Here is a 23,883-nt window from a genome sequence, read left to right on the forward strand (position 1 = left end):
CCAGTGACGTCGAAGCCTCGACGTTTTGTTAGAAGTTCCCTAATTGTCGTGAACAATGGTAGAGTCAAGTTAATTAAACAACTTTATGTACTTTGACAAAAAACGGTACAAATTCATCATCATCAACCCATTGCAGTCACACTAGTTGAGCACGGGTCAACTCTCAGAATGTGGCTGTGTTAGACTAGAGACTAAGAAGCAGACTTCACTCACCTTCGAGGACATAATCGAAACCTCTCAGATATGTAGGTTTTCTCACGATGTTTTCCTTCCCCGCTAAGCAACTGATACAAATTAGAGGTGCGTGTCCGGGATTGAAACCCAGACTCTCAGACTAAAGGCAAACGTCTTAACTAACCACCGGTTGGTTCAAATTGGTATACTGATAATAAAACACAGAGGGCGACTACGCCACGGTAATGGTCCGTGACTACGCGCTGCCACTTTAGTAACAAATAAATAAAGCTTCGTTTGAGTTCGAAATAAAGAAAGCTTCTACCCTTGGCTCCACTCCACCCTATCGGTGAGCGTTGCGCTTAAGGCAATTAATCAAACAATGTAGCATAGTGATAAGAGGCAAAGTAGGTACCTAGCTACTTTTTCCCATTGAGATAAAAGATTGTTTACTTTAACGGTCAAGGTAAATATCATAAAGAAACCTGCATGCCTGAGAGTTCTATACCATGTTCGTCAAGGATGTGAGAAGTCTGCCAGTCTGCACTTGGCTTAGTGGACGATGGCCTAAGACCTTATCACTGAGAAGAAATCCGTACTTAGTAGTGGGCCGACGATAGGTTGAGATGATAATTTCGAATGCATCGGTGCAAACACGTAAAGGCAATGGATTCGAGGGCTTCATGACAAAGGAGCGTAAATGCAAAATTCCATTTCACGTTTTTTTGCTGCAATGGATAGAACAAAACAAGCCTTCACATAGTTTACGACTTAGGTCTCATATTTAGCTAGTAAGAGACATGTTCCAAACATAGATTTTAGGTATATTAGATAGATAGATCAGCTAGTTTTGATTTTATTCACTTTTTTGTCCTAGTTGTAAAATGTAAGATAGGAAAGAGACATGATCCAAAATCATCAATCAAGTAGTGAAATATATAAGGCTCATCAGACATTATTTTAACATATTGTATCTACATTTTATTGAATAAATCATTCATTGCTTCATTCATTCGCGACAGCTCGAGACGGCACCCGCACGTCACCCGGGCTTTTACACAAGGGGTTAGTGCGGAGGCATTGCACGCGGGGCGTCCCCACCCCGATTGCCATCACGACCTGTCGCATACCTACTATAGTTTTGATGTAGAACAGCACTTTTGACTATACGCTCTTTCGTTACGAAACCCTCGAATTATTATTTGTTTTCGCGCCAAACGAGTGACAAAACTTGGTTATACAAAGAATTACTTTCATTTTGGAACGTTCCCAAAATTTATGTGTGTGTCTGTAATGTGTATGTGTCTGTAAATCGGCATAAGCGGTACGCCCACGTAGGTACCATATTACATCTCGCTTCTACGTCCTGTTATACCTTTTAAGAGTGGTCTCTCCGTCACTCGCTTCATACAAACGTAGTTCCAATTTCATTTGAATATTAAGCAACCAAAGTCCATGAAATTTTGCACACATATTCTAGAAACTAATATCTATGTCTGTGGTTTTCCAGATTTCTGTTAAAATATTCGGTTTCAAAGTTACGCAGTCTTAAAAATTTACATACAAATCTTTGAGCCCCTGTAATTTTAAAACTACATATTTTTAGAAAAATCTAAAACACGACTGACACAGATATTAGTTTCTAGAATAAGTCTGCGAAATTTCATGGACTTTGGTTGCTTAATATTGAAATGAAATTGGAACTACGATTGTACGAAGCGAGTGACGGAGAGAGCCCTGTTAAGAGTGCTCTCCATGGTACCCGAAGTCAAGCGACGTTTAATCTTTATTGCAATCAACATTTACGGGCGGAACATAGGTACCAAAAGCGAGATGCGTGATGCGAGAACAACGCGAATCAACGTTTGGTATTACTTTAATTTTTTTTCAAATTAGTTAACTATTTAAAAAAAACTAAAGACTGAAATCATTATTAAGTAAAGTAGGTATATCTAAAGCTCAGTTTTGCAATTTTGTAAGTTCTTACATGCGCACGAAGTTGCTTCCTTTGGCTTAAAATGGTTTCAAGGGCTTACCTTTCAAAATAAATGTAATTTTACTGTATTTATTGTTTTTGGAAAAAAAGGAGAGATAAATCGATATCTGGCTTAGTTTTAAATCTAGAACAATAAATAATAGAATAACACCTATACGTAATACGTGTGTATGGAGAAGTACATAAGAAGTGTAATCTTAAGTTAAACTGAAAGAAATGCTCTAAGGTACCTACTTGTATAACTTTTCAAGTTTAAGTTAATTTAAGTTTAAGTTTAAGTTAGTTTAAGTACGTAAATCTGTCATTTAGTATGAATGGGAAAGGGGCATAAAACTTTTCCGTCTATTTTTCATCCATAAGCAATACCTTTAGGGTGTCAAGCTAACATAGTGCGCTCTCTCTTGCACAATTGTATACACGTAAAAAGGACACACTATGATCGCGATTGGTCAATGAGTATGATCATTCCCTAAAAATATAAGGGTACATCTATATTGCTCACCACAAAATATAAGATTGCTAGCTTCTGCTTTTGTCCATATGGCATGAACATGGTCGTATGACAAAATCTCGTACATCATATTCTAGTTAGATTAATATATTATGCACTAGAGTCCGCGACTTCGTCCGCGTGGATTTAGGTTTTTAAATATCCCGTGGGAACTGTTTGGTTTTCCGGGATAAAAGTTGTCTATGTCAATAACATGGACGCAAGCTACCTCGGTGTACCTACCTACCTTTCATACAAATCGATTGAGCGGATGGGTCTTTAGGAATCCCGTGGGAACTCTTTGATTTTCCGGGATAAAAAGTGGCCTATGTCCGTCTCCGGGATATAAGCTAACTCTGTACCAAATTTCGTCAGAATCGGCTAAACTGTTGGGTCGTGAAAAGGTAGCAGACAGACAGACTTCGCATTTATAATATTAGTATGGATAATATGATTTCTGTACATTTGTTCATGTGTGACTGTACTTTAGAAGTATTTTGGCTGTCGAATCAGTACTGTCGAGCTTTACAAAATGTACAAAGAGAGACTGATTGTCTTTCCTGACAATGTACCTACATTGTTCTCACATGCCGGGAGCCCCTATGGCCGCAGCTTTGTAAAATCATAACAAAAATAAAAAATACGGTCAAGTGCGAACTGCATTCGCACGCGAAGGGTTCCGTACCATCGTACTAGATGTTATACCACTTTTTAGGGTTCCGTACTATGTACAATATATACTGTATTTAAACAAGAAAAACTGAAAACATCGATTTATTAAATAGTTTGTAAGTTGTGAGTAAAACAAACGAGTATTTTTTGAGGTTTTCTTTCAATTCATTCTAGCTCGGAAAAGAAATATTTCATACACCCAAATAATAGTTATATACAGAACCCTAAAAGAGCGAGGCCCCACTCGCACTTGACCGGTTTATTTTTTATTTTTCAAGACAGCCATTTTGATTTTTTTACTAAATATTTGTTATTAGGTATAGTGGCAAGGGAAATACACATTCTGCGATAATTCGTTGGACCGTTGCAGCGTGATTGAAGGTCAAACTAACAAACAAACACATTTTCGCTTTTATAATATTAGTATGATTTAGGCTATTTATACCTACTATTACTATTATATAGTTGGCTACCTCTCCTCTAGCTAGCGTAGTTAACTATTTAACGTTTGTTAACCTGAGATAAGCACTGTTTAATCTAGAGATTAGCACATGGCTTGTTGTTTTATACCGTTTTATATCTAACTATTGCTTAGAAAACGTGTTATTTATATTCTATATGTATATAATATAATATAATATAATATAATAAGAAAGTTATCTAATAATAAGAAGTCTATCTATCTGTCTGTCGGCTAGCGTCGTTTCACGACTCCTTTGTTTAACCGATTTTGACGAAAGGTGAAGAGGTAGCTTGCATCCCGTGGGAGTACACGGCTACTTTTTGGCCCGGAAAATCGAAGAGTCAGACACACTTTCATCTTTATAAGGTTAGTATGGAACTAATTTTTCATTATGTGTAGTAGGCCTATTCTGACATCATCTAAAACATGTATGTAGGAGGGTGACCAAGTGTCCGACGACGCAATGCGGGACTTGTCATATTATAAGACCGGATAAATGGATACAATTGGGTCTTAGACTGTAGTGATAAAATGATGTTATGTTTTGTATAACAGTATGAAGCTAGAGTTCATTATTAAAGAGAATAGTTAAATATTTGTCGTTTATCGCCTTGTGACGTCATTGATCGCTTCCGTACAGTGTGACGTTAGTAATTAATTATTTTAAAAATAAATAAACATCATGATTTTAATCTAATTATCCTCTTTAGTAATTAATTGTAGCCCCATAAACTACCGCTATACAAAAGATCACATCATTTTTAACCGCCGACCCAAAAAGAGGGGTGTTATAACTAAGTTTGACGTGTGTATCTGTCTGTGGCATCGTAGCTCCTAAACTAATGAACTGATTTTAATTTAGTTTTTTGTTTGAAAGGTGGCTTGATCGAGAGTGTTCTTAGCTATAATCCAAGAGAATCGGTTCAGCCGTTTGAAAGTTGCCAGCTCTTTTCTAGTTACTGTAACCTTCACTTGTTGGGGGTGTTATAAATTTTTAATTTACACTTGTACAGTCCAAGACCCTATTCTAACAGTAACACAAGTTAACTATGTAAGTACAAATAGTTACATTTTGAGTTATAAATATTAACTTGCCACACATTAAATCTTAAACTTGCTATTCAAAGTAACTGTAAAGTGTGGTCAGGTTAATGAGCAAAGCAATATTAGTGGTGCAAAACATAGGACACTAGTTTAGGCCCTTATATTGATATTAAAATCTTCGATTTGTAATACCGAACTTTAAAATACAGGGTAGGTACAAAATCTTCACTTAAACTGTGTCCGAGCTTAATTATCCCTTAACAAAGGCTTAATTTTGATCAGTATCTTAGCTTACGTTTCTCACTACATACATGGTCGAACTTAATTTTTCATGGTGGATCCTAATTTTTTTATGTCCGAATCAGGTCCGAACTTACTTTACCCCTGACAAACTGTATGGTCACATTAAATGTCAGAAATTCATCACACAATCTATATTTATAAAGACGTAAAGTATGTTAGTTTGTTTGTAGGAAAATTATTTCCTACTCTGAAACTACTGAACCGATTTTGAAAATTCTTTCACTAGTAGTAAGCTACATTATTCCTGAGTGATATGGGCTGTATTTCACTATCTAAAAAAATTGAGATAATAAACTACCCGTGCGAAGCCGGTGCGGGTCGCTAGTATCACACTAATATTACAGAGGCGAAAGTTTATGTGTATGTGTCTATGTTTGTTACTTCTTCACGCTAAAACTATTGGAAGGATTTGGCTAAAATTTGGAGCGGAGATATAAAGGCGGAAGTTTGTGTGTATGTGTGTATGTTTGTTACTCTTTCACGCAAAAACTACTAGATTTGGCTAAAATTTGGGATAGAGATAGATTACACCTGGATTAACAAATAGACTACCTTTTATCCCGGAAAATGAATGAGTTCCCACTGGATTTTGAAAAACCTATATCCACGCGAACGCAGTTGTGGATCAGTTAGTACAATTATACATCACAAAATATTCGAGTTGCGCCAAAAACCAGATAAAAACCTTTTCCAGCGATGAATTACATTATGGTCACGTTAAACATCAGTGAATGGTCACACAATGTTTGAGAGCCGCTAAATATGTGGTACAAAGCCTTAATTTGATCAGGATCCGAGCTTACTTTTTCCTTTGACGAACTCGGAGTGTTTGTGCCTCGCCGGCACTACGTGGTGCAAGCGGTGTCCCCGCGCGGCGCCCGCCGCCTCGAGGCCGAGGCAAAGGCACAGACACCAGAACAAGGCGCGGGCCAACATGCTGCCACATCACTCGCGAGGCCACAACCGAGCGCGGCTAACTTCCATCGTGTACTGGCCCGCCCGGTTTTACGGACTACGGTGCGCGGACGCAGCTACAGACGTCGGAGATGGTTAGAGGTGTCAGTCAAAACCTTTGTTTTTTTTTTTGAAAATTTTCGTGTCCAAAGATGTATTTTGTAGTGTCGTATAAAACCAAGTCCCTATAAATTCTTACGGCCACACACAATTTTCAGAAATAACAGCGTCATGAAGTACCTATTAATCTAATATCTATAGCTACATAGATACATACACCAATTTTGGTTGCCTGGAAGAGATCGTTAGATAGCGATAAGGCCGCCTAATTGTAGCTACCCGCCTATACTTTGTTGAGCTTTGTATGTGTTTTTTCTGTAAGTACCTACTAATTTTGCGGTGTACAAGAACAGTACATTCATTCATTCATACATTCATTCATACCTACCTACTACTTACTAACAGGATTGATTAAGTACATTTATTTTGTCCATTTATAAGGAAGGCGAGCTTCCTTTATAAGGAATCCTCAAGTTCTTTGGACACATCACGAGGAAGAGTGGTACTATCCAATAAGTACCTGGTAGATCGAGTGGAGCACACGTTCACATGATCAATCCCCAACGAGGTGGACGGACTTAATCCAATCCACAACGAACACGCTTGTTTCCATGTGTGCATTTTAATACCACCAAGAGAAGTTGCTGGAGATAGATCGCACAAGCAGCAGTGAAGGAGAATTCACAGTCACGACCACTCTGTCAAGAGTTAACCATTGAGAAGAAGGCCACATTTATTGAAACGGTGATGATGCCTATGTCAAAAATAAATTATTTCTTACTAATTATTATTAAATAGTGTTTTCCAAAATTCGTAAAATCCATGTTAGTTTTAAGGTTGCTAACTATTTTGAATTATCGTTTTGACTAAAAAGTACGTCAAATGTTATGACGTCACATCTATTAATTTCATACATACCTTACTAACCAAGCGTTTTGAATCAAAACTTTTGATGTTTGATAAAAGTTACTGATTTGACTAGTAGTTAACATCCCTATTCCCACGGGAGAGTGGCAGTGGACGGTCGCTTGTATTCAAAAGCTCAACAATTTAGTGTGAAAAGCCAAGTAGGAAATGCATCTATTCTTGTTACCATTCCACGCAAACCCGGCTAGCATACTAATGAATTGTAAATGAATGAGATTTAGCTAATAATTGAATTAACATAGGACTAAGTGGAATCACAAATGGCTATGAAAAATACTAATTCAAAATATCTTTTATAAATAAAAGCTGTAAGTAAATACCATATTTTTTATGACTTTAAAATAGTTAATAGGTGCGATATTCAATTTGTGACGTCGAAGTTGATTTGGTTTTTATTTGAGAACTGTAAATACAATAACTATAGTGTTTCTATAATAAATCGTGATTTTAAGAGTTTTCGTTTCCGTTCCTTCGTGTGCGAATCCGACCTGTACTTGACCAGATTTTAGATATTTAATCTAAATTCTCTGTCTGATATGTCTATTTTACTGAATACTAGAAGACGCCCGCGACTTCGTCCGCGTGGATTTAGATTTTTGTAGATCTCGTGGGAACTGTTTGATTTTCCGGGATATTAAGTTGCCTATTTCGATTATAGGGACGCAAGCTACTGCGATACCAAATTTCATACAGATCGGTTAAGTGGATGTCTCTTTAGGAATCCCGCGGGAATTCTTTGATTTTCCGGGATAAAAAGTAGCCAGTGTCCGTCCCCGGGATATAAGCTAACCCTGTACCAAATTACATCAGAATCTGTTACACTGTTGGGTCGTGAAAAGGTAGCAGACAGATAGACAGATAGACAGACAGACAGACACACTTTCGCATTTATAATATTAGTATGGATTTTTCATAAGTAGAAGATTATAATAAAACGTAAGCTCTCTTACGTTTTATTATTCTTCTCGTTGTTAATTTTACTTAATTTGACATACATAATAAAGTATGATTTGTACTTCAGAGTAGGTATAACATATAGAATCTTATCTTCGGATCTGTAATCTGTCGAAAGGTACTCTTTTGTAAAATAAATCCAGACTATAGGCGGTCTTAGGTAGTGCACTATAATCCGACATATTCGATAGTTCGACAGCCCTGCAAAACGTTTGTCGGATAACCGGGGGTCCACTGTATTTCAAAAATGCCGTGTCTACGCATGCGTCGGTCTACGCGGAGTGGTTTTGCCCTGTTACGAGCACAGGTAAACGCGGAGAAGGCCGCAGGTATGCGCGCCGCCTCGACTCAACTCGGAAAAAAGGTACGCAACAAAAGTTTAATAAGTACGCATTGTAGCCCGTGCTGCCTCGGATACGAATAATAATTGAACTCTGTAAAACTGGAGCTCGCCTTTTCAACCAACTTCCAGAAAAACTTAAGATCACACTAATATTATAAAGGCGAAGTTTGTATGTGTGTGTGTGTGTGTGTGTGTGTGTGTGTGTGTATGTTTGTTACTCCTTCACGCAAAAACTACTGATCGGATTTGGCTGAAATTTGGAATGAAGATAGATAATATCCTGGATTAGCACATAGGCTACTTTTTATCCCGGAAAATCAAAGAGTTCCCACGGGATTTCGGAAAACCTAAATCCACGCGGGCGAAGTCGCGGGCATCGGCTAGTTATTTCAATATCAACACCATACTCGTATTTCAATATCAAACCAGTGCAGCATTTGACGATTCAAAAGTACTTGTAAGAGTTTATTTGAATTTTTTTTAAATAAAAAATAGCGAACCGCTAGATCGCCGCCCATGAATATTTGAAATACCTAAGTATTTCTATTCTATTCTATATATAAGCCTCAGATGCACCCAGCAAGTGATAGAGAGAGCTATACTTGGAGTTTCTCTACGTGATCAAACCAGAAATGAGGGGATCCGTAGGAGATCCAGAGTAACTGATATAACTCAACGTTTAGCAAGAAACAGTTAAAAATTATTTTGCTATAATCCGCCAACAGAAAAAATCTGTATGGTCAAACATGCAGTTACAAGCTAATAGTAGTAGTAATACTTGACAATACAGCATTGTAAAGTCGAAATCTCCTGAGGATGCTCCGGTGTCGGGGCGAAACGTGCGTCGAGAGTAGTGGAAAAGTCTTGTGTGGTGGTGCATGTGAATGGTGGTGGCAGTGCTTGCTTGGGAACTTGGCTTTATTGCTTGGTTGGGGAGGTAAGCGGTGCTTAGCTTGTAACTGCATGTTTGACCATACAGATTTTTTCTGTTGGCGGATTATAGCAAAATAATTTTTTTTAACTGTTTCTTGCTAAACATGAACTTCCGCAAAGTAACGCCTGATTCTATCCAATATAACTCAACGTGTTGAGAAGCTGCAAATCCGAGGTAGTGCACATGCTTAGTTCGATAAATGATAGACTTGGGGTCCTAAGGTGCTGGAATGGCGACCTCACACCAGAAAGCGTAGCATTGGAAGACATAACGGATACTGGATGGCGGCGACGACGCAAGACGTGAGAAGTCCCTAAAAAAGATAAAACTTTCTGATTTTCGTGACTGACTCACTGATTTGTAAAAAATCCACTTAGGCAAAGCTGCGGCAAGTCTATTTGTACTCAAATATAAGCGCAGGGGCTGTGCGGGTGTGTGGGGCGTCCCCATCCCGATTGCCATCTCGATTTGTCGCGTACTATACTAAAAACCGCTCCAACTCAAAATCGAATTCGTAACTGCTTTCTTATAACCGTCTTCGAAAATGACTGCAAACTTATTCAACTCGAAAATTATAATCTTGTTCTTACAGCCTCCTTCAAAAAAAAAAAAAAGAAAAATAAAGAACTATAAATGTTACAAAACCGTATTTACTCTACTATTTATTTTGTGTACTGAAGCTCGCACGCGCGTTGAACTCTATACGAAAGTCGAGTACCTAACCACTACGATCGCGTGACTACGAGACTACGAGATGATTAAACCACCAGTAACAAATCCCTTGCGCGTTCTATACCAAATTCCTAGCTCCAATCTCATACTACGAACGCAATGTAAATGTTGTTATTTCTTGGATCTTACAGAAAGTGGTAAAATAACAAATGTCCGAGCGTAAAAGCCTCAGCTCACCTCGCATTCCAGAAAGCTTCATTAGATTAGAATGTTGTTACGAAGGTCTTAAAATATACGGGGCTTAGGAGAAGTACGTATATTTAGTAATGTGTCAGTTTATGAGTTTAACAGGGCTCTATCCGTCACTCGTTTCATACAATCGTAGTTCCAATTTCATTTGAATATTAAGCAACCAAAGTCCATGAAATTTTGCAGACATATTCTAGAAACTAATATCTGTGTCTGTGGTGTTTTAGATTTTTCTAAAAATATGTAGTTTTAAAATTACAGGGGCTCCAAGATTTGTATGAAAATTTTAAGACCGCGTAACTTTGAAACCGAATATTTTAACAGAAATCTGGAAAACCACAGACATAGATATTAGTTTCTAGAATAATATGTCTGCAAAATTTCATGGACTTAGGTTGCTTAGTATTCAAATGAAATTGGAACTACGATTGTATGAAACGAGTGGAAACGAGTGACGGAGAGAGCCCTCTTAAGTATCTTTTGATTTATTCATTTAACCACTGTTTGGCCAAGACTTTGTTTAACAACTTATTTTGTGACTTGGGAGCGTTTATTTGTGAACTATAAATACAACAAGTATAAATTAAAAATTTATAACACCCCCCGACAAGTGAAGGTTACAGTAACTAGAAAAGAGCTGATAACTTTCAAACGGCTGAACCGATTTTCTTGGATTACTTATAGCTAAGAACACTCTCGATCAAGCCACCTTTCAAACAAAAAAAAAACTAAATTAAAATCGGTTCAATAGTTTAGGAGCTACGATACCACAGACAGATACACAGATACACAAGTCAAACTTATAACACCCCTCTTTTTGGGTCGGGGGTTAAAATACAATACGAAACGTTAATATTTCAATGTATTTTGTGTGTTTTAAGTATTTAAATAGTATCTAGTAGTATCACTTGCTTTAGCAGTGAAAGAAAACATCGTGAGGAAACTTGCATGCCTGGAAGTTCTCCGTATTGTTCTCAAAGGTGTGTGAAGTTTTTCAATCCACACTTGCCAGCCAGCGTGGTAGTCTATAGCCAAAACTCTTCTCACTCTGAGAGAAGGCCCGTGCTCCGTAATGAGCCGGTGACGGGTTGATCATGATGACAAGCGTAAAAGACAGTGTTGTAACGGCGTCGATATGTCCACAACTGGACTGGGCACTTGAGCCCACGCGAACAAAGGGCCTTACAACCACCACTTGAATGCTTTGTGTTTGCCACAATGACGTTTTGATTCCACTATTGTTCCGAACAGGTAGCCGTGCGAGAGCTTTAGGGCCTGCGCAGACGACGGACTATTACCCATACTTATATTATAAACTAGCTTATGTCCGTGACTTCATCCGCGTGAACCACACCAAACCCCTATTTTATCCTCTTAGGGGTAAAATTTTCAAAAATCCTTTCTTAAAGGATGTCTACGTCATAATATCTATTCGCAGACCAGACCAGAAGTTTGAGCTGTGAGATCAGTCAATCAGTCAGTTTTTCCTTTCATTATTTAAATACAAAAGTATGTCTGTCTGTCTGCCTCTGCTTGGAGCTTTTCACGGCCCGTCCGTTAAATCAATTCTGTCTGGTAGTTGGTACAGAGACAAGTTTAAGCTTACCTAGCTTCCATCTTAGACAGCATCATCACTTATCACCGGGTGAGATTGCAGTCAAAGGCTAACTTGTAATTGGATAAAACATAATCCCTTTCTCTTTTACCAAACCCGTGCGTGTTTCAGTTCAGTAGGTGCCTTCTATTACGGAAATGTAATTACACGCCCGGGATCGAACCCCCGACCTCCGATTAGGAGACGGACGGTCTAACTACTAGACTATCACAGCTGTTTTTAACCCCCGACCCAAAAAGAGGGGTGTTATAAGTTTGACGTGTGTATCTGTGTATCTGTGTGTCTGTGTATCTGTCTGTGGCACCGTAGCGCCTAAACTAATGAACCGATTTTAAGTTAGTTTTTTTTGTTTGAAAGGTGGTTTGATCGAGAGTGTTCTTAGCTATAATCCAAGAAAATCGGTTCAGCCGTTTGAAAGTTATCAGCTCTTTTCTAGTTACTGTAACCTTCACTTGTCGGGGGTGTTATAAATTTTTAATTTACACTTGTGTCAAACACAATTTACGCTTGCAGTACAAAATAATAGTAATAGTAGGATAGTAGAAGAAAGGAAACATCGTGAGGAGTCTTGGTACATAACGCTCATGCTACGTCAGTTAAATTTTAAGGACCATATAACTGAAAAGTCATGGGGTCTCAGAGCGCAGAGGAATTGACGTTATTTCAAAGATCATAGAAAGAATATTTATGTTTCTACTCAAAAAAACCAGTTAAGCGCGAGACGGATTTGCACATGAAGGGTTCCGCACCTATTCTTTAGAAGACAAATCTACATACCAACCTAACACTTTTATGTAAAGCAAGTTAATGTAATGTGGTAAATTATTTTTTCATGAACACATTTTAATATTTTTTGTGATGTAACCACAAATTCACATTTCTTCATATATTTTCGTAGTCACGTTTTCGGATTTTTTCCTTTCCTTGTACTTTAAGATCTAAGTACCTTATTTCATTGGTGTGTTACAAATAAAAGATGGATGCTCTTGGATTTGATTTTATTTCCATTCACACGACACAGACAGACATTGTATCAAGACAGCGATAGGTGACAAGTGACAAGTATGTGACAAGTGACAGATGACGTTAGGATATTACACAGACTAATACAATACCGTAACATCTCCCTTTTTTTTTTTTTTAACACTAGGTACTAACTGTTAACAATTTTATTAAATTATGACAACGACAGATTTTTTATATTTTATAAACACAAGTATATACATAGTACAAGTACAACATTATTTTTTATAACACCACAAGAAAATCACTTATGACTATCCAGGCTGCATGGTTTACAACCTTTGCCTTTCTCGATACATTGACAGACTACTACTAAAATTGACATTTGTTTTTGAACCTTTACCTTTCCTGAAAAATAATTTAAATACTAACATTTTGTTTACATCTTTAAATAATTGAAATACTAACAAACTTACTAACAAATAACAATTTCATTTTGTTTACATCTTTATAGGTATACTGACTGTGTTGTGTGCTGTGGAAAATGATATTATGTGTGTACTGACTGTTTAATGATAAACTGACGGTTTCTCCTAAACTGTCCTAGTTCACTATTTATTAGATAACTTCTAGGTTCAGGACCTATCTGGATAATAACTCCAGGAACCCATTTTTTGTGTTCAGGTTTGTGTTTAAATAAGATTTTATCACCTACATGCAATGGTTTAAGAATTTTTGTATGTTTATTATAATAAAATTTTGTGTATGACTTTTGTTTTTCATTTAATTTCTTTATTTTATTCATATCACAAAGCTTAGGTAGCAAGTTTTCTTTTCCAGTAGGAACTACTGTACGCAGTTGTCTAGACATACATAACTCTGCTGGTGAATATTGACTTTGTTTAGGGGTATTTCTGTACAAAAGTAATGCTAAATACATATCAGATTTGTCAGTTTTACACTTAATTAACATATTTTTTATAGTTCCAATAGTCCTTTCAACTAAACCATTTGACCTACTTAAGTATGGACTAGAAGTTATGTGTTCTATGTCCCATTCTTGAGTGAATAACTTAAACTCTTTGCTATTAAACGGGGGGCCATTGTCTGTTATTGCAATCCTGCAAATTCCATGACGGGCCAATATTGACTTTAAATGTGTAATTACTTGGCTAGCTGAATAGCCTGATGTTAACTTGGCAAGTTCTATATACTTTGAATAATAGTCAACTACCATTAAGTATTTAGTTCGTTCAAATTCAAAAATATCTATACCAATTTTGTACCATGGTATGTTTTCATACTCATGTTGCATAATTGGTTCTTTACTATTATTTCGACGGTAAGATAGACAAATGTTACATTGACCTATATATTTTTCTATATCATTTTGCATATTTGGCCAAAAGACTGTAGTTTTTGCTAGACGGATTGAGCTGTTTATACCTTGATGGGCAGAATGAATTAGTTTTAATATATACTCTCTCATTGACTCTGGGATTATAATGCAGTTAGATTTGAAGACAACATTATCAATGACATATATTTGATCTTTGAGACTATAATAAGATTTGACTGACTGACTAACTGAACGCTTATGTTCAGGCCATCCGTTGTGACAATATTGAATTATTTGACTTAATGTTTGATCTTGGACTGTAGACTCTTGAATTTCTTTTAATTTCTCTGGACTGACTGACAAATTAGACATTATTATATTGACATGTAAATCTATATCTTGATCAACTTCTGACAAACAAGTTTCACTTAATGCTGCTCTAGCCAAAGTATCTGCAATATATAAGTAACGACCAGGCTTGTATACAACAGTTAGATCATACGGCTGCAATCTAAGCATGATTCTTTGCAATCTTGGGGGAATGTCATATAGAGCTTTTTTGAAAAGAGTTATGAGAGGTTTGTGGTCTGTCTCCACTGTTATGTTATGACCATATATGTATTGGTGGTACTTAGTACAACCAAAGAGGACAGCTAGTAGTTCTTTCTCTATCTGCGAGTAGGACTGTTGTATTTTACTTAGAGAAGCAGATGCATATGCAATGGGTTGCTTGTCATGGGATAACACTGCACCCATGGCATCCTTCGATGCGTCTACAGATAAAATTATTTCCTTTTTAGGGTCATAGTATGTTAAGACAGGTGTTGAACAAATAACTTTTTTAATATTATTAAATTGAGACTCATGGTGCTCTGACCAATACCATTCAGTATTTTTTGATAAAAGTGCTCGCAAATGACTTATTTGCTGTGACAAATTTTTAATAAATGGACTAAGATAATTGACCATACCTAGGAATCTTTGAAGATCTGTTATATTTTTAGGACTTGGCATGTTACAAATAGCTTTTACTCTAGACTTATCAACTTGTACACCTTCTTCACTAAATATATGGCCTAAATATTTGACTTCTTTTTGACAAAACACAGACTTTTCTTTGTTAAATTTTACATTAATTTGACGTGCTCTTTCTAAGACTTTTTGTAACCGTTGATTATGTTCTTCTACAGTTCTACCATAAATAAGAAAATCATCCATCATAATTTTAACACCTTCAATATCACCAAATCTTTTTATCATTTCTCTATGAAATATTTCTGGAGCTGCATTAATACCAAAGGGTAACCTAGTGAATCTATATCGTCCAAAAGGTGTAATAAATGTACAGAGCTTAGAAGAAGCTTCTGACAACTTGAGCATCCAATAGCCTTTATTGGCATCTAATGTTGAAAAATACTGAGCTCCAGCAAGACTAGATTTAATTTCATCTAAGGTTGGAAATTGGAAATGTGATCTTAAAATTGACTGATTTAGCTTTCTAGGATCAATGCACAGACGTAATTTACCATTCTTTTTTGACGTTAAGACTAGAGCGCTTACCCATTCAGTAGGCTCTTCAACTCGTTGTATGACTCCACTTTTTTCCATAGATTCTAGCTCTTGTTTTAGTGGTTGATGAAGACGGAATGGAACCCTTCTGCATGCCTCTATAGATGGAGTTGCATTAGGCTTCAAGGTTAGTTCGCATTGAAAATCTGTTAGACAACCTAAACCTTCAAACAAGTCCTTATTTGTATCAACTATATCTTGACATGTTAAATTCTGGAAAGAAACACTATTAATTTTTCTTATTAAATTTAAAGTTTTACAGGTATCCCTACCTATAATATTTTGACTTTTCATGTCGACAATATGAAAGTTAACTGTATATGACTTATTTTTATGAATCACTGACAAATTGCATTGACCTACCAGAGCGATAATTTCTCCACTGTATGTAGAAAGTGTGTTCTTACTTTTGTGTATGTTGGAAAGTGGCAGATTTAATGAGTTGTATGTGTGAATGGATAGAATATTTGTGTCTGCTCCAGTATCTAATAAAAAATTTACCTGTATTTGGTTTATACATAGATCAATATTCCAAGGTTTTGACAAATTAGACTTATCATCCTGTATACAGTAGACAGAACCAACATAAAACAAAGATTCATTATTTACAGACTGATTTTCACAATTGACTACTTTTACTTGATGTGAACGGCAAAACTGAGCGAAATGATTGGACTTATTACACTTTCTGCACTTGACACCTTGAGCTGGGCACTTGAATCTATGTACCTGACCGCACCGACCACATGATGTATTCCTCTGACTTGACGTTGATGGTGTGCGTTGACGTGTTTGCTGTGACTGGTGTCTGGACCTGTTTCTATGGGAAGAGTCTCTGCGACTTGGTGATCTTGACACGCGTCCTATGAAATGTAATGATGCGTCTTCCAATGCTTTTGCTTGTTGTTTAGTAGACTCACAGCGCTTGGCTATGTTTATTGCCTCCTCTAGGGTGTTCGGTTTTTCAATTAGAATCCTTTCTTTATAGTAAGTGTTGTTGCAGTTCCAGCTAAATATGTCTCTGAGCAAGCTTTCACGTATGTCACCAAATTCACAAGTGTGACTTAAATTTTTTAGATCCGTGACATAGGTGTCTATAGATTCATTTGGTAGTTGTTTCCTGCTAAATAATTTATGCCTTTCTATCGTGACGTTTATTTTCGGAGTGAAATACTGTGTAAATTTGTTACAGAGATCACCAAAACTAACTTTTTCGATATCTAGATCAAATGAGTAAAAAATTTCCAGACAATCTGATCCGATGAATTGCAAGAGGATGGCTGTTTTACGTGCATCTTCGGCTTCATCTAAATTATTTGCCTTTAAATAGACTTTCAGTCGTGTGAGCCATTTTTTCCATAGCAATGGGACGTTGTTACCTTCAACGATGAACGGCGGCAGGGTCATGCCTACTGGCAATGGCGTCATGGCGTGGCTGGTTGACGACTCGCTGTGACCTGGTGGTCTTCTAGGCTTTGTGTTCACAAAATCTTCGTCCTGCATTGTTTTTCTTTATTGTGATCCCTGTTCTGGCACCATATTTCATTGGTGTGTTACAAATAAAAGATGGATGCTCTTGGATTTGATTTTATTTCCATTCACACGACACAGACAGACATTGTATCAAGACAGCGATAGGTGACAAGTGACAAGTATGTGACAAGTGACAGATGACGTTAGGATATTACACAGACTAATACAATACCGTAACATACCTAACTGCCAAACATGATTCTAGGTCAATGGAAAGTACTCTATAGGTTTTCTTGACAGACAAGACAGACGGACAAATGGACAGACAGCACAGTGATTCTATGTATAAGGGTTCCTTTTTTCTTTTTGAGGTACGGAACCATAACGAGGCTAAAACATGCAAGCAACAGACGCGCCGCCACCTAGGGACATTAAAAAGTTTCTGGTCATTAATATAAAACATATTAAAACTGTTAGTAATTGCGGCGAATCATAAATGGTTAATAAAAAACGCATTCTTGGTTCCCGGCCCGCGGCCCGTAGCTTCGTACCCCGTTGCGATGGTTCGACTCTACATCATCTGGGGCACTGTTTAGCTAACATACAGTTCCAAAACAGCCACATACCACACACCGAGTTATACGTAACGTGCACGGGACGCGACGAGAGGATTTCTTTAACCTCTATATGACAAGCAACCTCTTGGTCACGCAACCCCTGAAATATTTTTCTACGGTAGAGCACCCCTTTGACGGCGCTAACGTAACATATCTCAGAAAGAGAAAAGAACAGTTTAAGCGATAGAAAGAGAGGCTTTTTTAATTTTAAGCTGCAAGCGGTGCGAAATAAATAGCTTTTTATTGCATCGTAACAAGAATCGCTATTTGGCGTTATTTCAGTGGAATTGCACTAAATCAATTTTGTCACTTCAAGCTAGAGCTGTCAAGATCCATTGAAATAGTGATTTTACAGTCGGAGATACGCTCGATTCCACAAACAACGTGTGAAGGATTCGCCCTTATTATTCGACGAAAGGACAGTCAAAGGCCATAAGTCGTTTAACACACTAAAGATTTTAGTACTAATATTCGCGTGGCACGGTTATGCACATACGTTAGATATGTGTGCCGTGTTTCAAGAAAAAGGTCATAAGTGCGACAGGTTTTTGATGCAGTTTCGCGGAATTGCTACTCGAATTCTGAAGCCGACCGCACATTTGTTTCTAAACTGTATGATTGCTAAGCTGTGATAACCCCAACCCGAACATCACAGGTAATTTCGACAGTCCATTGCTATTAATAAGATTGAATTTTATATTGACTATGCTTTGTTATTAAAAAAAAAGAATAAAGGCATATAACGTAATAAAGCCTTTTTTTGTTATCGAAATCCTAGGTGCAGTGGACCAGCAGATGAACCCAACTGAGTGTAAGACAACGATATAAATGTCGGCGCTTCATAGTAAAGACATGTACCAACGAACATTGGTGTTCGCACTCTTGTCATTTTGCCCATTTCTACGAACATAGATAAGATAAGATTCATCATCATCATCATCATCATCATCATCATCATCATCATCATCATCAACAGCCTGTGGACATCAACAGGCGGACATAGCCTTCCCTAAAAAGCGCCACCACACCCGGTCCTCAACCTTCCTCATCCAGCCACTTCCCGCCAGCCTCTTTATATCGTCCATTGTGCTAGAGGGCGTCCCACACTACGCTTGCTTATACGCGGTCTCCACTCAAGGACTTTGCGGCTCCAAAGGCCATCGCCTCTACGACCGGCATGCCCTGCCCACTGCCACTTCATCTTGCTAATAGTTTGGGCTATATCAGTGACCGTGGTTCCGCAGGAGAACCAAGGCCTTTGAAACTACTAACATATACAATACAAACGCAGAGAAACTTTTAGCTTTTATAAAATAACGAAGGTCGGGCACGCGTTGGCTCTTAGTCCATAATATGTACACCTCGGTGTAGTTCAAGCCTAACTTCACCACGAGTCGTACGATTTATCACTCGAGCATCGGCACTCGTTTATTAATATCGATACCTTCAATCCGATAGCGTTCCTTTTTGTTTGTTTGGAAAATGATGTTGCGTGGTTTTTTTACCTCTTTATAATTACAGAATCGTGACGCTGCGTCAACGTATTTGGCGTTTACGAATCAGATGTTGAGATTAGTATACAGTTTAAATGGAAGGCATTGTTGCTTCAAGCTTCGGCGAGACGCTTCGAGAGCTTTTTATTAGGGTTCCGTACCCGAAGGGTACCCAACTAGGCCCTAATACTAAGCCTCCGCTGTCCGTCCGTCCATCTGTCTGTCTGTTTGTCAGCGGTCTGTATCTCGTGAACCGTAATAGGTAAAGAGATGGAATTTTCAGAAAATGTGTATTTCTATTACCGCTGTAACAATAAATAATGAAAAAAAAAGATTCCGACGAATTGAGAACCTCCTCCATTTTTGGAAGTCGGTTAAAAATTGCCACCATGAAAATTAAAAAAGTTGAAAACTAAAACCCGGCTGCGATCGTCTTAATAAACGCTAAATATTATAGTACAATTGTTTTTCTGTCGCTTGGTATATTTCAATGTTGTAGTATTTAAATTTAATTCAAATAGTAATAATACAGATTTTCACAAATATTAAAAATACTCAAATATATAAAAATTATAAAACAAAAATATCATCTAATTCACTGTAACATTGATAAATTTATAATTATGAACTCAGAATTTTCTCCTCTTTCATTTGACACCCCACTTGATACAATAGTAAAAAAAAAAATTTGAAGACCATGGCGGTCTTCAAATTTTTTTTTCATGTAACATCCGTTAGGTCAATTTTTTGGTATAAAACGTAGCCTATGTCACCCGGACCTTTCCGACGAATCGATTGACACCTCATTCATCAAAATGGGCCCAGTAGTTTAGGCGCTACGGTGGAACACATAGAATCTGGATACAAACATACACACATACACAGACTGCTAAAATCATAACCCTTCCTTTTGGCTTTGCCGCAGTCGGGTAATAAAAATAAAAACGTTCTTTCTTGTACGATGGTACGAACTTCTTGGTGTGCGAGTCCAACTTGCCCTTGTATTGACTGGATTTCTATTTTACTTTATTTAGGTGGAAATTCGAAGATAGGATCACTATGTGCCTCATACGATAGCTCAGTTACTCAGTGGGCGATGGAGAGAGCTAGGCTCGGAGTTTCTCTACGTGATCAAATCAGAAATTCGGGGATCCGTAGGAGAACCAGAGTAACTAACATATTAGCTCAGCGATTGCGAAGCTGAAGTAGCAATGCACATGGCACATAATTCGAAAAACCGATAGCCGCTGGGGTCCCAAGGTGCCAGAATAGCGATCAACTTGCATCTTCTAGGCAAATGCGCTCTAGCCTACACCTCATTGTTTTTTGCCGAGCATGATTGTCTTCAAGCGTAAGCCTAGAGTAAAGGTGCCCACGCACTTGAACTGAACTGCAGCTGAACTGCGCGTCGCGTCAGCGCCCCGCACGATATTCTCGTACGTCACTGCCGCGCGGCGCGACAACTTTTTAACAGCGCCATCTGGTGACAAGAAGATGGCGCTGTTTCAATTCCATACAAAACGCAGTTAACTTTTACGCGATCGAATAGGTTAAAAATCTCCCACTAGGCACACAGTTCGAGTGCGTGGGCACCTTAATAGGGAGTTCAGGCAGCTCAAGGCCGTGGCGAGTGGAATCCCATACAAGAGACCTATGTCCAGCCGTGGAAGTCGCTCGGTTCTATCGACAACCACTAACCCTAGTGTCCTAGGAGTATAGCAGAGATAATGTCATCATCAATCTGTCGCCAGCCCACTACTAAGCACAGGTCTCCTCTTAGAATGAGAAGGGTTTGGATAGGGACATCCACTAAGCTGGTCAAGTGGCAGACTCCACACACCTTTGAAAATATTATGGAGAACTCTCAGACATGCAGGTTTCCTCACAATGTTTTCCTTCAAATCAATTCAATTCAAAATATTTTTATTCAATTAGACTTTTACAAGTACTTTTGAATCGTCAAGAGCATCTACTGGTTCGGAATGCCTTTCCTACCGAGAAGAACCAGCAAGAAACTCGACGGTTACTCTTTTTACGTATACAAAAGCATTGCATCGTAACTTCGAAAAGTTAGTGGTGCATGCGTGGGATCGAACCTCGACCTCCCGATATACACTCAATGAGCTGATAAAAACTTAAAGAAATACTTGACAACTGCAACATTGTGTTCACAATAAGGAAGAATGACGTATACACGTATACTTGCATCTTCGTATTGTTGAAAAATGAAAATAATTCTTATGTTATGCTAAATATCTTCGCCCGTCGAGATACTTATACATGCATCCAGCTTTCTTTGAAAAGTAGCTGGTAGCAATTCACATGGTAATGTCTAATCTTTGAAGAAGCGTCTTCTCATAAAATAAAATGAAATGTAAAGTCTGCCAATCTGTACTTGGCCAGTGTGGTGAACTTTATCACCGGTTCGATTCATATGGTTCTCAATCTGAAAGAAGATCCATGATTAGTTATAGCGGCGATATGTTGAGAAGATAAAGCTAAGCGCAGATGTAGTATAGAAGCAGGCGTTATTTTGCGGGAGTCCATGACATACAAGGAACCAAAAGCTTATTTTGCTATAATCCGCCAAACCAAAGAAATCTGTATGGTGCAACATGCAACATGCGACATGCACCGCCCGCCCTCCCACTAAAAAACATGCAGGAAAAGCCAGATGATAACTTGTCTCAGATAAATCAGTACCTACTTATTCAGATCTGAAACATCGAAATAAAAGGTTGTATTGCACTCCAGTGGGGAATTTGGTTTACCCAAAAATTTACATCTAAACAGTGAAAAATCTTCATATCGGATAAAAAGGGAAGAGTCTACGCACTTTTAATAAAGAGTGGGTAACTAGATGCTGAGAATTAGGCGAAAAAATGTGGGAACTCTTTGGCTTTCCGAGATAAAAAGTAGTCTATACCCATCTTCAAGATGCAAGCTATTTCTATAGCTTTCGCCGAAATTATTTTAACAAATGAGCTGTGAAAAACTAGCAAACAGACAGTCAACTTTCGCATTTATTACGAGTATGCATATGGAATAGGTACAGATAGACTACCTAATCGTATTTAGAGAAGAGGAAGAGTAGAAGTTGGAAATCATCGGGTGTCTTATATCGAGACGCTGAAATGATAAAGATCCTTGCAGATGCACTCTCGAAACAGTAGGTGAACAAAAGCCAGGCTCGCAGTCACACGGTCGTCACAAAGGATCGTTTTTTGCGCTCAAAGAATCCCGGACGGAATCTAAGAGCGAATCGCATTGTCGAAGAGGAGGACCGTGTTTCGAGATCAGTGTGCTTAGTACGAGATTTCACATCTCGCAAACGTTGATATAATTCGAACGTCGAAACAAACTGAAATGGTCCTTAACCACGTTCACAAGCCACGACAGTTAGGAAACTTGTAATAATACGTTGAGGTTTTAGCCTCGTCCTACCTTTACGCTGGCAGACGTCAAATGTAGGAACCATTAGGGTATGAAACGACTTGGCATGACTAGGTATTTTTGATTTTACGTCACCCCTACCCTAAAATTTGACAGATATCGATTCAGGATCAACACCGAGAGTTTCCTTACTTTAGTTAGCTCTGTTATCATTTCGATTTGTCGGTAACTGCCTTTCGGCTACTTCCAAAAATTGTCCGATGCTGATGACGAGCAATCCAAGCAGAAACGTTGCGAATGAAAATCATTGACACTGTATTTTTTACTTTAAATCGAGGAATGTTTTCATACTAACCCTACAGTATTTCGACGAGACTCGCCTTGGCTTACATCTTCGCACGATGTGTGGTAACCTAATACCTTCATTTGTACCTTTAACTTTTTCACCATGAAGAACATCTACATCCATCTATACCAATACCTACTCTAAAAGGTGTGTCTGTTTGTGTGTTACCTTTTTACAGATTAGTACAGAGGTAGCTTGCATCAAGGAGACGGATAGGCTACTTTTTATAGCGGCCAATCAAAGCGAAGTCGCAGCAGATAACGTACCTTTCTATAGGTATATAAACGGAGAAACTGACTGACTGTCAAAAAATAAAGTTACAGTCCAAATAGCTCTAGAGATTTTGCAAGTAAATTTTCTCTATAACGAAGAACCTCTCCAGATAAAGAGTTAAGAACAAAAAACAAACAAATCTTTCACCCGATTAAGCTAACCACTAAACCAACGAGACAAACTATCTATAATACCTAAATACATATGTGACAGGAAATATGACTGACTGACTGACAGCTGCCTAATCTATCAACGCACAGCTCAATAATGTACTGGACGGATTGGCCTGAAAGGCATGCAGATATCTATTATGATGTAGACGTCCGCTAAGAAAGGGTTTTTGTAAATTCAACCCCTAAGGGGGTTAAATAGGGGTTTGTAATCTGTGTAGTCCACGCGGACAAAGCCACGGACATAAGCTAGTCAGTATACAATACACATCACACTAATATTATAAAAGAGAAAGTTTGTATGTGTGTGGGTGTGTGTGTGTGTGTGTGTGTGTGTGTGTGTGTATGTTTGTTACTCCTTCACGCAAAAACTACTGGACGGATTGGGCTGAAATTT

The 23,883-nt window shown here is 38.0% G+C and overlaps 1 protein-coding gene across 2 annotated transcripts in view; it reads right to left on the bottom strand.

Annotated features, from left to right (window-relative positions):
• The window catches only part of LOC123880685 (epidermal growth factor receptor), a 157,717-nt gene that overhangs the window by 19,306 nt on the left and 114,528 nt on the right, over window positions 1-23,883 (bottom strand). Inside the window, exon 1 of one of the 2 annotated variants that reach the window (XM_045928938.1) lies at window positions 5,946-6,119. The exons of the other annotated variant lie outside the window; for it this stretch is intronic. Coding sequence (XP_045784894.1) covers window positions 5,946-6,078 — 133 coding nt within the window. The 5' untranslated portion in view covers window positions 6,079-6,119. Of the gene's footprint in view, window positions 1-5,945; window positions 6,120-23,883 lie in introns of those variants that run through there. 2 annotated transcript variants of the gene reach the window in all.

Source organism: Maniola jurtina, chromosome Z (genome assembly GCF_905333055.1).
Source record: "Maniola jurtina chromosome Z, ilManJurt1.1, whole genome shotgun sequence".
In the NCBI taxonomy this organism is placed as follows: Eukaryota; Metazoa; Arthropoda; class Insecta; order Lepidoptera; family Nymphalidae; genus Maniola; species Maniola jurtina.